This window comes from Chanodichthys erythropterus, chromosome 13 (assembly GCF_024489055.1).
Source record: "Chanodichthys erythropterus isolate Z2021 chromosome 13, ASM2448905v1, whole genome shotgun sequence".
Taxonomy (NCBI): Eukaryota; Metazoa; Chordata; class Actinopteri; order Cypriniformes; family Xenocyprididae; genus Chanodichthys; species Chanodichthys erythropterus.
In genome coordinates this window covers 43,292,681-43,308,963 of record NC_090233.1, presented here as the reverse complement: position 1 = coordinate 43,308,963, position 16,283 = coordinate 43,292,681, and the positions used below count along the sequence as shown (strand labels likewise).

The window sequence follows — 16,283 nt, the reverse complement described above, 5'->3', positions numbered from 1 at the left end:
GGTCAGAATAAATGCTAAAGGTGTTAATCAAAACTAATCAGAGCAAGCAAGGATGCTACTGATGGGAACACACATGTAATACACATTACTTAACTCATCGTTCATGTATATATATATATATATATATATATATATATATAACTATCATGCACGTAAATGCTTTTTATCTTAAGAACAAATCTAAAATATGTGAAGAAAAAATAAAATCTAATGGAGACGGAAACTGGTCATATAAGGCACCATTCAAATTTCAATTTCACATTATTGTTGAAATTTCTTCCAACAGTTTGTCTCGCCTCCCACAGCGTTTACTGTCTCACATTAATCCACATCAATACCACATCAATTAATACATCACAATACACTAAACACCAAAAAAAAAAAAACAATACATAAATACGTAAATACATGACTGGCTGAGGTGCATCAATTTGGTAATTTCTATTTTTTTCAGAACCCTGAGGCCTACTGAGACGCCCAACTCTGATTCATTAATATAACAGACCGGTGAACAAAAGATTTCCGTAATCTGCTCTTTCTAGCATATGCTACTCTTAAGTCTTCTGTTTTACGGAAATTGCTAAACTTTAGCGTTTTGACATGCAAAAGAATCTAATTATTGCAATCAGTTAAGTTATATAGATATCTGAAATTTGTGTTAATTAGTTATTAAGCACCCCTAAAGGAAAGTATTATTTAAACAGAAGCATTACCTTTGGAAGACCTCTTGGAAGGTTAACTGGGGCAGTAAAGTAAGGCACTGAACAACTTACTGTATCTAGCTAATTAAAATAAGGTTAGGTTTAATTAAAAGTTCAACTACCATGGAGTAATATTCAAAATCCTAGAGTTCATTCAAAGAAAATTACTTTCAAGAAGGGGATTATTCTTAGAATAAAAAAGACTTCAATTCAATTTGTTCAATTATGTGCATTACAAAGTGTTAATTGTGCAAAGTGCTGTCTGTATGGGCTTCTTAAAAATGAATAGAATAAATTAAATGGACCAATACATCATTTTGTCTTTCCCTCTTTTAACTGTGTATGGTTAAAAGAGACTGTGAAGCTCAGGATGATTTTTCCCTCTACAGTACTTTAACACTTCAGAGACTAAAAAATGAAACCTTGATTAAGAAAGGGCCTCAAAGAAAAAAAGCGATTTTAGAAAAAAAAAGAACTAGCATTAAAAACTAGCTTTTATTCACATGGCATCGAAATGAAATGCTTACATTTTTATGGCAAACAGAATTGTTCAGCCACAATGTAAATTAGCAGGTCATGCCGGAAAGCTAATTCTCCATGGGTGGCTCAGGATTTCTAATGTGTTTTTAGAATAGCAGTTTTGATTTATGAATTTAATAAAGTCTGTGGTTAACATTACTTGAAGAAACTTTCCCTTACATTAAAGGACTAATTCACGATTATTTACTCTCCTCAGGCCATCAAAGATGACTTCAGTTGAAGAAAAATTAAGGATTTTGAGGAAAACATTCCAGGATCATTAGTTAACATGTTATTTTTGCATAAATGGTCTGTTCGTGTTGTGTCCTGGAGGCCTCAATCTTGTGAAAGCTAAAAGGTTGCTTCCTCTGGGAAAAAACATACTCCTCCAACTTCAAAATTGTTTTTACAGTGTGAAGGGTGCTTGACATGTAGTCTTTGCACGTTTCTCTTGTAAACAATGGTGTGGTTCTTGCTGCCTACGTCAAGCGTGATCTTCCCAATGTGCGTACATCACTCGAGAGGATGTGAACTAAACCATCCCATAGAAGCACTGGGCTGGACCAAGGTGAATATTTATGTAGAAATTTGTATTTGTATTTTTTTTTTTTTTTCCAGAAAATTCATTTAGCTAGAGAAGACCCTTATTTGTCATCTAAGGTCATGTGGATTACTTTGAAGCTGACTATAGAATTTGGATCATCAAAATGGACTCTCTCCGGCTGAAGAAAGAATGTTATATACATCCTGGATGGCCTGTGGGTGAGTAAATAATCAGGACATTTTAATGTGGTGAACTAACACTTGGGAGTTTGGCAGATGCTTTTATCCAAAACGATTTATATTGCTTTCAAGGTACACTTCCCTTTCCCTGGCCATTGCCATTCTCTACAGTTTAAGCTACAGGAAGGTTCATGTTTTGTTCTACATTAATTTAATTACATACATTCATACCTCAAATGCTTAAAAAACATGAAACATGATTTTACTCATAACTTGAAAACTGCTATTCTAAAAAGCCAATGTAAATTCCAGAAGGAACCCACGGCTTAAAAATGCTCATTCCCTTTCAGGTTTTAGGACTATGGTCCACAATGCCACAGAAAAATAGTGGTGGACAGTGATTGTCTCTAAAATCTGTGAGTATAATTCTGTTTAATGCACTTCCAGGCAAATGCACAAGCTGAATACATAGGTGCGATGGATATGTGTTAGAGTGCCATGGATCCATTAAGCACAGCTACCTGTACTGTGCACAGAATACATGAGCATGCATTTGATCTCCTTGCTGTTTAGCCTGGGAAACATGAGGACAGATTTCACTTACCAAGAATTTGAGGAGAAGCCTCATGTTCTTGTATGATCACATGTCTAGCCCCAGGAGGAATGAGAAACATCTTTAGGTAACCTTTGCAACGGTGAAAAAAAAAAAAAAAGGCAAAGGGAGAGATGGCAGAAGCAATTAGTTAGCTAAGAAGTTCTACTACTGTTTGATCTTTGCAGAGGTGGGCATCTCATCACTAGAAGGCATTTCTACAGTGGTACATCACTAAAGCTTTTGGATCTGAACAGTCTGACTATTGCAACTGTCCATCTAGCAGGATCATGACAAGCCTACAAGGGAAAAACATCAAGACATGACAGAAGGTTCCACATCCATTCATTTCACACATTCACCCATGTGAATAGATGACATCCTTCAGAAGCTCAAATAACAATGTCAGGCGAAACAAGACTGAAAAACCATGAGCTATTGTTATATAAGGCTAATTAAGAAGGATGCTGAATGGCAGAGCCTTGAGTCAGTTTGCAAAACATCACACGAGAACACAAAAACACTAATTTTGCCTTCTCTACGAATGCCCATTCCTCTGCAAAGCATGATACCACTCACCCATCACATTTCTAAAATCCTCCGTTTCATTCAGATATACATTCCGAGCTCCTTTCGGCAGCAAGAAGGCTCCTCTTGTTTTCCCTTTAGAATCAGAAGGATTTGTTAAGTCATCCTACACTCTTTTTCAATGACATGCCTCTAATCCAAAGCTAGACTGCCTGTCTGAGACATCGGTGTGATGTAAATCGGTGGTCAGGAGTCTAATCATTGCACTGGAGGATCGAGTCACTTAAGGCAGTGTCTGTTGTGAGGTTTTATCATCAATTCATGTGGACAGGAAGACATCTGCAGGGAAAGAGGGGGGTGCTGGGTAATCCTAGTTTAGATGAGGTTAGTGTTCAGGCCTAAAAGGAGCAGGAATAAAATATGGTTGAGGAAAGAGAAAGAGAGATTAAAAAAGATGGACAGAAAAAGTGGTTGGTGTGTGATGATGGTTAGGGGGATGCTGTAGAATATGTGTGAGTAAGGGAGAGAAAGAGAGTATATTTATATACTAATCTTATTAGATTTACTCGGTTTCATGTTATTTCCATATTATTTATCCTATTTTGATATTAGAAATATGGACATTTTTTATTAAGCTCTTCAACACCTTTATTTAAAGAGAAAGTTCACCTAAAATGAAAACCTGTATGAAACACAAAAGAAGATATTTTGAAGAATGTTGGGGTCCGGACAGCATTGGAGCCCACTGACTTATATTGTATGGGAAAGAATTGTCTACTAAGTCAGAGGTCATTTAAGTCAAGCTGAGTTTGCACTACAACACAATTTTATGTCAATCCTTTAAGGAAGATTCTGAGTAAAATCCAACTCAAGCTTATCTGTGGCATGCTGTCTACTAGAGAAATTAATGTCCATCATTTTGTAAATACAAAGGAAAAACACTTATACAGTAATGTATTTATAATGGAAACACAACAACGAATTGTTTAAAATATGCAGTCACAGTATATATGTTAGCATGACTGGTGTCATGGAATTGCTTACCAACTTTTTTGTGTGTTTCAAAAGCTGGTAAATCCAAGGTTAAATGGTCAAATGTCAAATTTCACATGATATTTATCAGCAAATGATGTATTTGTCCAGAAATTTACATGAAACAAACATCACTCACAGGAATTTTGTTGAAAATGAAAAACAAAAGATTTAGACATCCAGGGAATGATTTACACTTCAATTTTACTGAATAATTCAAGTGCTTCAAAAAAAGTATGACCTTCATACAGTATTTCTGCTTCTAAACTATTCAATGTATTTGCCCCATGTGCACACATTGTAAGTGCATTACTGAAAACAGGTTTGTCTTTGTATTTTATAAACAAAGCCATGGAATCAAAGTTATTTTTTTGTGGTAATCGACAGCATTACCCAGATGCACTTGATAGAGTTTAATTTATATCAACCTCGGAATATTCCTTTAAAGCTACAAGCTACGGTCAGTACAGTACAGCAGGAAAGACAAGTGTAGGATTAGACAATAAAGATACTTGCAGGTTGTGTTTTCCAACACAGGGATTTCTTTTTGGGATCTCTTGCTTAACTTTTTTCCTGTTAAAAAAGGTGATCAATTGAAAATAAAATAAGATTGAGTTAGAGAAAGGTCAAAAATGCTGATTTAGTTCATGCAGACAATGTGTTAAAAGTAGTAATGATAATAAGTACAACATAAGGAATTTGTGATATAAAGTGTCAAATTGTGTACAATCACCCATTATGACATATTTTATGACAACATCATGATGCAAATTTTGGTTAGAGTCAGAATGAAACAGTAATTCATTGTCAGAAGTAAATACAACACTTGAGACACCATGCAAATTAAAGTTGCATTCATAACAAAAACAGAGGCACATCTGAAAGACTGAAGCTAGAAATCATGCCAAAAACAAGATTGGCCCTATACAATAATGTACATCGTCTTAATCATGCCACATGCAATGTCTTTCAGATGCAACAAAGGCAACACAAACACACACATGAATTTATATTCTTTGCCACATTTGTTCTGCCATCTGTGCGAGGACTATTTATGCATTAGCATGAGTGTGTTTTACTGCCATTGTATAGAACTTTATGCCACATGCCAAAATGACATTTTAAAGGATCTGTTGTGATTGTACAGTATGTGTCTATGTAATAGTAAAATTAGGAAGCTCGGGAGAATTACTGCAATGAAACATTATGCCAGAGCCACATTGTACGTGCCAATGCCTGGTTCCGAAGAAGATTTATACTTATTCTAAGAACCTGATTTGCATATTTAGGCTAAAATTAATTTAACATAAGTAATCATCACATCAGTTTTGTATCAGAGCAGACACAGCTCTGAAATACTATATGCAGTAAAGTCCCCCACATCCCTCAAATTAGCCAATGTATATTCAGGGCTATACAACCCTTCCAGGGCCATTATAAAGATGTCAGCCCCTTGCCCTATGTGCATTCGAATTCAAGTATAACACACCGTGAAGTTAAACGAATAGGATTGATAGAGGAAAATAGGTCTTTTAATACATTCTCCATTTGCTTCTTTTCTTATGTGCTATTAATTTAACTACAGCATCAGCTAATTTAAAAAAGGAAAAAAAGCAATAGCAAAAGGATTCTTCGGATATAAAAACAATCTAATAATTAAAGCTGCAAGCAGCGTTGAAAGGGCCCTCACCATAGGAAAACAGTGAACAGTGGGTGACATTCATTTAAGTGGGTACATTTAATTTTCATTTAATTTATGTATTTATTTATAAAGCAAAAATAAACACAATGAAAGTTGACCACTGTGGTGTACAAAGTAAAGAATAAAATAAAAGAGACAGTAATAATGATAATAATAATAATAATAATACAGCACTAAATTTGAGTTAAAAAGAAACCATGAGTTATAATAAAACAGGAGAAATATGGCAAAGTCATTTTGATATGCCACAGTTCCTGCTGCCAGCAGGTGGCGCTTTTACTGTAACTGAATATTGCTATGTAGATGTCTTCAGGCCAGAACTCTTATCAAACATGTGAAGTTTGGGACAGGTCGGACATTGTATGCCTGACTTACAACAGCTTCCTGTTTCATGGCAAAACATCAGACTTTGTCAGGCCACTATGGAAACGCCGTTCAATGAAAACTCAAAATCTTTGCAATTTAACATCGCTGAGGCCGCTAAAGGTTTGACTGACCAAACATAATATTGTTCTGCTTAAATATCCTCTCATGAGGAGTTAATCACAGTGTAAAACATGACATTTCCTGTTGCCTGCAGGTGGCGCTATGACTGTAACTGAATATTGGCATGTCTTCAGGACAGGATTCTAGTAAAACATGTGAAGTTTGGGGCATTGGACATTGTATGCCAGAGTTACAACAACTTCCTGTTTTGTGACACATTCTTCAGCAAAAACTCAAGATTTTCACATTTAATGGCCTTTTGATTATACTGACCAAATAATGTTTATCTGATAAAATCTCTAGAAGGAGTTTTTTAAAGTACAATGTCTGGAAATGGCAAAAACTGCAAAAAATTTTGCAGAGAAAATTCGAAAAATTTCTCACTTCTTGTTGAGTTTTCAGATTTTGGTCCCAGGGACTTTTTTGTAGGTTTTGGGCTGTTACATCTGTCTACCGAATTTCATACTTGTACGTGAAACGTAGCGCGAAGGGCGCTTAATTGAAATTTTGTTGGTGTCGCTATCGATACATTTTGCCACATCTAATTCTGAAACCCATATCAGACGTAAATTTTCTTCACTTCTGACACATGTACATGAGTTTCATGAGTTTTTCAAGTATGTTTAGGCCCTTAAAAATGCGATTCATTTAGGAGAAGAAGAAGAATTGATCAAGCAATCCAATAGGGTTCTATTGAGCCTGCCCTAAAAAAAGCCCCCAGTAGCCCAAAACATGGATTTTGAAAAACTGGAGAGATGTTTCATGTCCTCAATAATTGCTTAGTAACTGGACAGGCTACTATACAATCATTGCTTTGAGACAAAAAATCATTATCAACATGCATGCAGGTTGGTTGAACAAGCAAAAACATGTTATGATATGATATGCATTGTGACAATATATTGTGACAGGCTCTGCACGCAGTCACAGTTTCATGCAAGTGTAAACAACAAGCTTCAGTAGTATGAGAATTGTGCTGTGGGGATTTGCAGTGAAGCCATTATATCTGGTACACAACTGTTCCAAAGTCTGGGTATCACGGTTTGAGTTGTTTTGTTCTGTTTAATTCATGTTTAGAGTGTTTTTCTTTGGTCACATGTTCCTATTTGTTCTCAGTTTCCCGCCACTTGTTTGTTGTCATGGTTCCTGATTTGATTAGTGTTTGAGTTCAGCTATGTCTTGTTAGTTAGTCTCGTTTAGATCTTCTGTTCACTGTGTATTTAAGCCCTGTGTTTGTTCAGTTCGATTGTCAGTTCTCTGTTATGTATATGTTGCTGTTCTGTTTCCTGTTCGAGTGATTCTGAGTTCTGGGCATTAAAACGTGTAAATTGCTGCAATTAGATCCTACATCTCATCCTTTGCTGCAACAACGTGTGACAGAAGAACTGACCTACTAAAATGGATCTAGCAGCAGTGGAAATTCTCCTCCTCTCCCAGAGGGATCTGTCCCTCGAGGTATTTGGATTTGGTACCTTTAGTTCATTATGATGACACCAGCCTCTGTGTGTTTTCCAGGCAGGTCTCAATACTGAGACTAAAGGACGCCTGCCTGGAGATGGGCCTCGGGGGAACTTCCTGGATTTCGTTGAGTGGGTGCTGGTCCACAACGGATCCCCCTTGACCATCGTGGAAAGAGGAGGAAACCAAAGCCCCAGCCTGCAAGCCTGGTCACAAGATGGCCGCCATGCCCAGGTCCGCTTTAGTGCCCTTGGAGGATCCCTGGCTGATCGATTTCTGGTCATAGCCAAGTGCCATCCCAGTCTCCGCCCCGAGCCCAGAGGGGGCTCCAGTCCACGAGCCTGCTGATGGGAACCTGATAGGCCCTCCCAAGAGAATTTTGGGGGGGGTGCAGGAAGTCCAAGAGGGGTTTCCAGAAGAAGGCCACGGAGGCAGCGTCACAGCGTCACCCCCCCCCCCCCATTTTTTTTAAATGAAGTCTCTTATGCTTACCAAGACTGCTCTTATTTGATCAAACTAATACAGTAAAAATGGTAATTTTTTTTTTTTTGCAATTTTAAAATAATGGTTATCTAATATTTTAATGTGTAATTCCTGTGAAGGCAAAGCTGAATTTTCAAGCAGCCATTACTCCAGTCTTCAGCGTCACATGATCCTTCAGAAATTATTTTGATATGCTGATTTTTGTAATCAGGAATCTCTATTTTCTTTCTTTTTATTATCGATGTTAAACGGTTGTGCTATAAAATATTTTTGTGGAAACCATGATTTTTTTTTTTTTTTTTAGGATTCTTTAACAAATTTTTGAAAGCTAGTCTGTATCTGCTGCAATGACAAATCTCTGTAACTGAGATGCAGAGTGGGCAGTCCTCAAACCAGAGAAGCTTAAAAGATAAATGAAAAGCCCATTATTAGATGTTAATCTATTCCTTTTATATTTTCCATCTATCATTTATATTTTCCATAAAGCAAATAAAATGTTATTCTTGGTATTACAATATTTACATATAGCTCAGAAAAGGTAAAAAAATAAAATAAAATCTTAAAGTGTAAAGTAGGATAGACATCAAAGTGAGTATCGCAATTGTGCCGTTATTTAAACACAAAGTCATCTTATTATGACTCCTTGGACCCTTGCTGGGACAGAAATTTCAAGGCTGGACTCTTTTAGAACTTTAATTGAATACCTCTGCACTACAGTACTGGTACCAGCCATAGTGACAATGTGCCAAAACATATAATTAAAACTTTCTTTGAAAATGCAATCACTGTGGGGGCATCTATTTATAAATGAATTCCGGTGTGAGCCTCAAGCTCCCATTAGGCTGCACAACTGGAAAACGCCATTAAAAAGTAAAGTGATGGTTGCTTAAGGAAACCAATTAGATCACTACCATGCTTTCTTCCCTGACTGCAGTTGGCTGAATAGTAATGACACCCCTCCCCCTCAAAACTGATGGCTTTTCTGTGATGGGCAGCTAAAATAAAAGCTTCATCTGACTTTACCCAAAGCAGAGCATCTATTATGATCCCCTGGGTACAGCATGTTCTGGTTTTTAATATGTTGTTCAGTTCATATTGAATTCACTGCCAATGGTACTTGGCTCTCTCTGTAACAATGTCAATGATAAAGATTGGCTAATCGCCATATAGTGCGATCGGGTGAATGAATGAATAATAAAAGCCAGATAATTTGAAAGGAGTGAGACTTGCAACAAAACAAGGATCCTCTCCTGCGTGTCTTGGGAAACTCAGAGACAGAATTTAAAAGGAAACCATATGCAGTTTGTATGCAAAGTGTCGAGATGGAGTAGAAATTTAAGTCCTGAGGGAAGCTCTGTGAGTTCATATAAATGCAATAAATGTTGTTTATTTGTATCTCTGTGTTTACAGGTGAGCCGAGCACCTTGTGTGTCAAGCAGCCCGGTGGTCCTGAATGTTAATGTTCTTGGCTTGCTATTTGACGTGTATTTACTGAGCACCGATGGTGTGAAAACCCTATTGGAATTGCTCCGTTTCTTATTCTTCTTCAAAATGTATCGCATTTTGAGGGCCCAAACATGCTCTAAAACTCAAGAAACTTTGCACACGTGTCAGAAGCGGCAAAAATTTGATATGGGTTTCAGAATTAGGCGTGGCAAAATGGCTCGATAGCAGCACCTATAAAAATTCAAGGAAGTGCCCCCATGCTACATTTCACATACAAGTATGAAAGTAGACACAAGTCAGATATTTAGAATTTTCTTTGCAAATTTTTGCAGTTTTTGCCATTTCCAGACATTGTACTTAAACTCCTCCTAGAGATTTAATCAGATCAACATCATATTTGGTCAGTCTAATCTAAAGGCCCTTGCCATGTTAAATTGCAAAGATTGTCGCTGCGTTCTAATGTCCATACTATCCATCCAAAATAGTATGTGAGATTAAAATAAGTGTGCCTCAAAGCATAGTATGTTGAAAAGAGTATGCCAAAAGTCCCCGGATGGTCTACTATTTCCGGTAGATTTTCGAAGTGTGGATCCGTGCACACTATAGAGGCTAATATTGCCCACAACCCATTGCTCATTGGACGAGGATTCAGTTCAGAACTACAAACACGAGTAAAAAGTGTTAAAAACTACAAAACATGGCAGATATACGCGATCGATGCTGAGAGATTTGAGTGACTAATAATCAGTTTAACCTGATAGAAAATATATTTTTAATGTTACCCGTGTTATTTTTCATCTGCAAATACCAATGTGGACTTTTATAAAGATCCGAATGGCCATTAACTTTTAAATGCATCATTATGCATTAATAAGAGGAGAGTTCTCCACATGAAAGACCTGCGACTGCAGATCAACGTGCTGCATTTCTCTTCGACACGGTAGGAAATTAACTAAATGAAATGTGGAGGATGTAAGATGATTGACAGGCCAGTTTACGGTGACAGGATGCGACAGAGAGCAAAGACGCGATTGTATGACGTGTTAGTATGTCCCAAAGCTTGTCTACTCTTTTACTACACACTCAAAAGTAAGTACTTTTTGTTCACAGAAAGAGTATATACTTTTAGGGCGTAGTATAAGTAGGCGAATTGGAACGCAGCACTTGAGTTTTTGCTGAAGGGCGTGTCCGTGGTGGCCTGACAAAGTCAGATATTTCGCCATGAAACAGGAAGTTGTTGTAACTCACACACATTGTCCGATCTGCCCTAAACTTCACATGTTTGATAAAAGTCTTAGCCTAAAGACATCTACATGGCAATGTTCAGTTACAGTCACAGTGCCACCTGCGGAAATGTCATGTTTAACACTGCAAATAATTATAATATTTGGTCAGTCTAATCTTAAATCTTTTAATCTTCAACTCCCCATTTGTTCACCACCAACCCCGCTACCAGTTACCTTCAGACGAAACCTGCGCTCTCTTTCTTCTTCTCATCTTTCCTCTACTGTATCATCCTCCCTTCCCTCACCCTCACAATTCTCATCTCTGGATGTGAATACAGCAACAGACACTTTATGTTCCACATTAACTTCTTCTCTAGATAGTATCTGTCCTCTGTCATCCAGGCCTGCACGTGCCACTCCCTCTAATCCCTGGTTATCTGATGTTCTTCGTGAACATCGGACCAAACTCAGGGCTGCAGAGAGGAAGTGGCACAAATCAAAAGATCAATTTGACCTTTGTAGCTATCAGTCTCTGCTCTCATCCTTTTCTGCTGAAATTCATGCTGCTAAATCCTCCTATTTCCACAACAAAATCAACAGCGCTTTAAACACACGCACACTTTTCAAAACATTCAACTCTCTCCTCTGTCCCCCTCCACCACCACCCACCTCATCCCTTACTGCTGATAATTTTGCTACATTTTTCACTGACAAAACATCTACCATCAGCAGTCAGTTCTCCGCTCCACACACACAGGAACTCAGACCAACCACACACACAGCCACACACCTCCTCTCTTCATTCTCTCCCCTCACTGAGACAGAAGTATCCAAACTTCTCCTCTCCAATCATCCTACTACCTGCCCTCTAGATCCCATCCCCACACACCTTCTACAAGCCATCGCTCCCACACTTTTACCAGCACTGACACACATCATCAACACATCTCTCCAAACTGGCACTTTCCCTAACACATTCAAACAGGCTCGGGTAACCCCACTGCTTAAGAAACCCACATTAAACACGTCTCTTGTAGACAGCTACAGACCCGTTTCTCTCCTACCATTCATAGCAAAAACACTTGAACGAGTTGTTTTCAACCAGGTGTCATCTTTCCTCTCACACAGCAACCAATTGGATGTCAATCAATCTGGTTTCAAGAGTGGCCACTCGACCGAGACTGCACTGCTGTCGGTCACTGAATCCCTGCGGATTGCAAAGGCTGATTCCAAATCGTCAGTCCTCATTCTGCTCGATCTATCAGCTGCCTTTGACACAGTGAATCATCAGATCCTCCTGTCCACCCTCTCATCACTGGGCATCACAGGTACTCCACTTCTCTGGTTTGAATCCTATCTCACAGGAAGGTCTTTCAGGGTTGCCTGGAGAGGGGAGGTATCCAAAGCTCATCAGCTGACCACGGGTGTTCCTCAGGGTTCAGTTCTTGGACCCCTCCTCTTCTCCATTTACACTACATCACTTGGTCCCATCATTCAGGCACATGGTTTCTCCTACCATTGCTATGCTGATGACACACAACTCTTCCTTTCATTCCATCCAGACGATCCCACAGTAGCTGCTCGAATCTCAAGCTGTCTGGCGGACATCTCGGCATGGATGAAAGAACATCATCTACAGCTCAACCTGGCTAAGACTGAGCTTCTCGTCTTCCCTGCCAATCCGACTCTAAATCACGATTTCAGCATCCAGCTAGGCACATCCTCAATTACCCCATCAAATTCGGCCAGAAATCTTGGAGTAATCCTTGATGATCAACTGACCTTCAAAGACCACATTGCAATGACAGCTCGGTCATGCAGATTTGCACTATACAACATCAGGAAAATCAGGCCCTTTCTAACAGAACATGCAACACAACTTCTGGTCCAGGCTCTGGTCATTTCTAGGCTTGATTACTGCAATGCACTTCTGGCTGGACTGCCATCATGCACAATCAAGCCTCTACAAATGATTCAGAACGCAGCAGCACGTCTCGTCTTCAACGAGCCCAAAAGAGCCCACGTCACGCCTCTCTTCATCTCTCTTCACTGGCTACCACTTGCTTCTCGCATCAAATTCAAGGCGTTGACGCTTGCTTACAGATCTACCACAGGCTCAGCACCCTCCTACTTCCACTCACTCTTACGAGTCTACACTCCTACCAGAAACCTGCGCTCATTAAAGGAGCGAAGGCTTGTGGTACCATCACAGAGAGGCACAAAATCACTTTCCAGAACATTCTCATTCACTGTCCCTTGCTGGTGGAATGATCTTCCTGCCTTCATCCGGAATGCGGAATCCCTGGCAATATTCAAAAGACAGCTGAAAACCCATCTCTTTCGTGAGCACTTAACCTCATCTTAAAAAAAAACAACAAAAAAAAACTTCTTATTCCTATCCTTTCACTTCCTCTAATCCCTCTCTATTGTAGCTTAGGATAATCTGAGCACTGCCTATAACTTGTATTATGAGCACTTCTTGTCTATTTGCCTCGTCATAATGACTCGCTTGTTGTATTCCTCACTTGTAAGTCGCTTTGGATAAAAGCGTCTGCCAAATGAATAAATGTAAATGTAAATCTAATATTTAGTTATTGTCAAAGCGCCACCTGTTGGCAGCAGGAAGTGTGGAACATCAAAATGGCTATTTTTCTCCTATATTTAGTTGCTTAAATGCATATCACCCACTGTTCACTGTTCCTAAGGGCACCAGGTGGCGATGGCCTCGGGTGTGAGGGCCCTTTCAACACTGCTTGCAGCTTTAATTCATGTTGCTGTATATCATTCACCTTCCCCTTTTGATTCACAGGAGAGTGATGTTGTTTTTCACTATGATAACAGTGTGGGATTAATAGGAGGTGTCGCTGTAATTTACCGCACATCCCTCAATGGAAAACAGCATCATTTCATATCATGTATCTAATTAGCTTTGAGAATATTGATTTTAAATAGACAGTTATCCCCTGATACCTAGGAAACATAATGAAAACTCAGACAGCACACACTTAGAATATGTTTACACCTGGCAGTAACACCTGTCTCTGGTGATCTGATCACCACCAGTGGTCAGAAGAGACAGACTGATGTTTACACTTGGAAGTAACGTCTCAAATGTGTCTCACTTTTTAATAGAGGGTGATAAAGCAAAAATCCACAATATATATGTACATTTTAATATACATCTCAAGTGACATTTACTCACCAGCCACTGTGGCTAGTGGTTATCCAAAGTTAGTAGCCACTCAGCATTTTCACTGGTCACAATTTTGACATTCATACCATAGGGGAAAACTGCCATATAGATATTTTGGTAACACTTTACAATAAGGTTCATTAGTTAACATGAACTAATAATGAACTCCACTTCTACAGCATTTATTAATCTTTGTTAATGTTAATTTCAACATTTACTAATACATTATTAAAATCTTGTTAACATTAGTTAATGCACTGTCAACTAACATGAACAAACAATGAACAACTGTATTTTCATTAACATTAATGAATATTAGTAATTACAGTAGTAAATGTATTGCTTATGGTTAGTTCATGTTAGTTAATACATTAATGTTTAACTAATGAACCTTATTGTAAAGTGTTACCGATATTTTATCATATTATCTCATATTTTGACAGCAGGTATATTTGCTGTCACTTTAAAGACCTGTCACAAGGATCCATTATACAATTACACGTGTGCGCACTTTGGGTGAGAGAACAAAATCTGCGGAAATGAGTAAATTATGTGCAATATGTGCAATCCCACGCCAAAATTCAAGTGCTGTAACACCAACAATTTCCATCCAGGGCAAATTAAAAGAGTGAATAAGGGGAGGGTTTGTGTGTCAACTTGTTGTTGAAGAGATGAGAGATTGAGAAAGGTATTGTGTATCTATTCAGCAGGAAAATGAGTATTGGAAGAGTTTCAGATATTCCAGGATCGATATATATATATTGAAAAAAATATATTTCTGACAATACATTGCTCTTAGTTTATTATTTCAGATGCCTTTTTAAAAGACAATTGAATTTTTTTTATATTATATATACATTTAGAAAAAAAAAGTCTACCTTTAAAAAAAAGCTGGACTCAAGTAAAGCTATGACATCAGCTGTTCCATTTAACTACAGTTGAGGTACTAAAACAAATTAATGAGAATGAGAAATATGAATAAACGTTCTCCAGATACAGGCAAAACCTCTAATTTGTCTGATAAAGAATGAATGTAGATTGAGTGGGTCTAATGGACATTTGAGCATGGTCATTCATGTATATATGCAAAGAACAAGGAAAGTTCAGATGCCCTTTACTTTTGAATGTGTTCGTCAAATAAATTTCTCAAACAGCTCTATCATTCTGTTGTGTCAGAGGATGAGTGTCAAGAGTAAAAATGAAGATGTGAATACAGAATCAGTATTTCAGCTGGTGAGATTGTGGAGTGACAGACCTAATAAATGGGGTCAAGGAGGGGTTGGGAGAGTCACATGCAAATGACACCTCCCAGTGGGAAAAAAGTAGTTTATGTTGTACTACACATTCAAAACTCGCTGAATGAACTACAGCAGATTCAGACAGAGGAAGACTTAAAAATAAACTTCAGTTTGTGTCTCTCTGTGACACATATTAAAAGTCTGTATGATACAACCTCATACCTCAGACTTTCTTATATACAGTACTACATATTTAAATCTCTGAATATCTATTATTGATTCTAACTGAATTCCAACTACAAGCTCCACTGTTCTCTGTTACTGCATTACCTGCATGCATAAAGGACTACTGTATCATGAAGACCTGAAATAAAATTTAATCTTGAAAAGCTTTTCTGAACCAGATAGATAGATAGATGTCATATCTAATATAATATATCATCATATATCAATAATAAATATGTCTAAACTAATATCTCAAAACATTACAGCATTATCACTTTGCTCATTTTTTACCAAAAGTAAAGTGAACTCCAAAAGTGTCCTGAAACTAGAGGAATGGAAATATAAACTTAATGACAGGGCTGAAGTCCAGAATAAAGAACTGTCCGATTCAAGTAAAACACTGTAAGTCAAAGGACCAGGAAAGAGGAAAGTATCTTACCAGCTTTCTTGGGCACACGAGTGAAGGTTCCTTTCACAGTTCGACAGTGGGAGTTGTCACCCCCACACACACCACACTTATCCTCCACCTTATTGGAGCCAATTTCCCTGTCACAGCCCACTTTCTGAAGGAGAAGGAGAGAGGAGGATATGCGAGACACTAAGAAAATAGGCAAGATGTGCCATCAGACACACTTTCAAGCTTTCATCTTTGGATATGTCTGCATAATATCAACTATAGGACTATAGATAAAACTTTGATGGTTTTGAGCTATTTCCCATATTGCTATTAT

At 38.1% G+C, this 16,283-nt stretch overlaps 1 protein-coding gene across 1 annotated transcript in view; it reads right to left on the bottom strand.

Moving 5' to 3' along the window:
• Nucleotides 1-16,283, bottom strand: part of adamts3 (ADAM metallopeptidase with thrombospondin type 1 motif, 3) — a 118,202-nt gene that overhangs the window by 35,400 nt on the left and 66,519 nt on the right. Inside the window, exons 15-16 of the mRNA XM_067406536.1 lie at nucleotides 15,992-16,115; nucleotides 2,548-2,628 (exon numbers count right to left, since the gene is read on the bottom strand). Of these exons, the coding sequence (XP_067262637.1) occupies nucleotides 2,548-2,628; nucleotides 15,992-16,115 (205 nt within the window). The remainder of the gene's footprint in view (nucleotides 1-2,547; nucleotides 2,629-15,991; nucleotides 16,116-16,283) is intronic.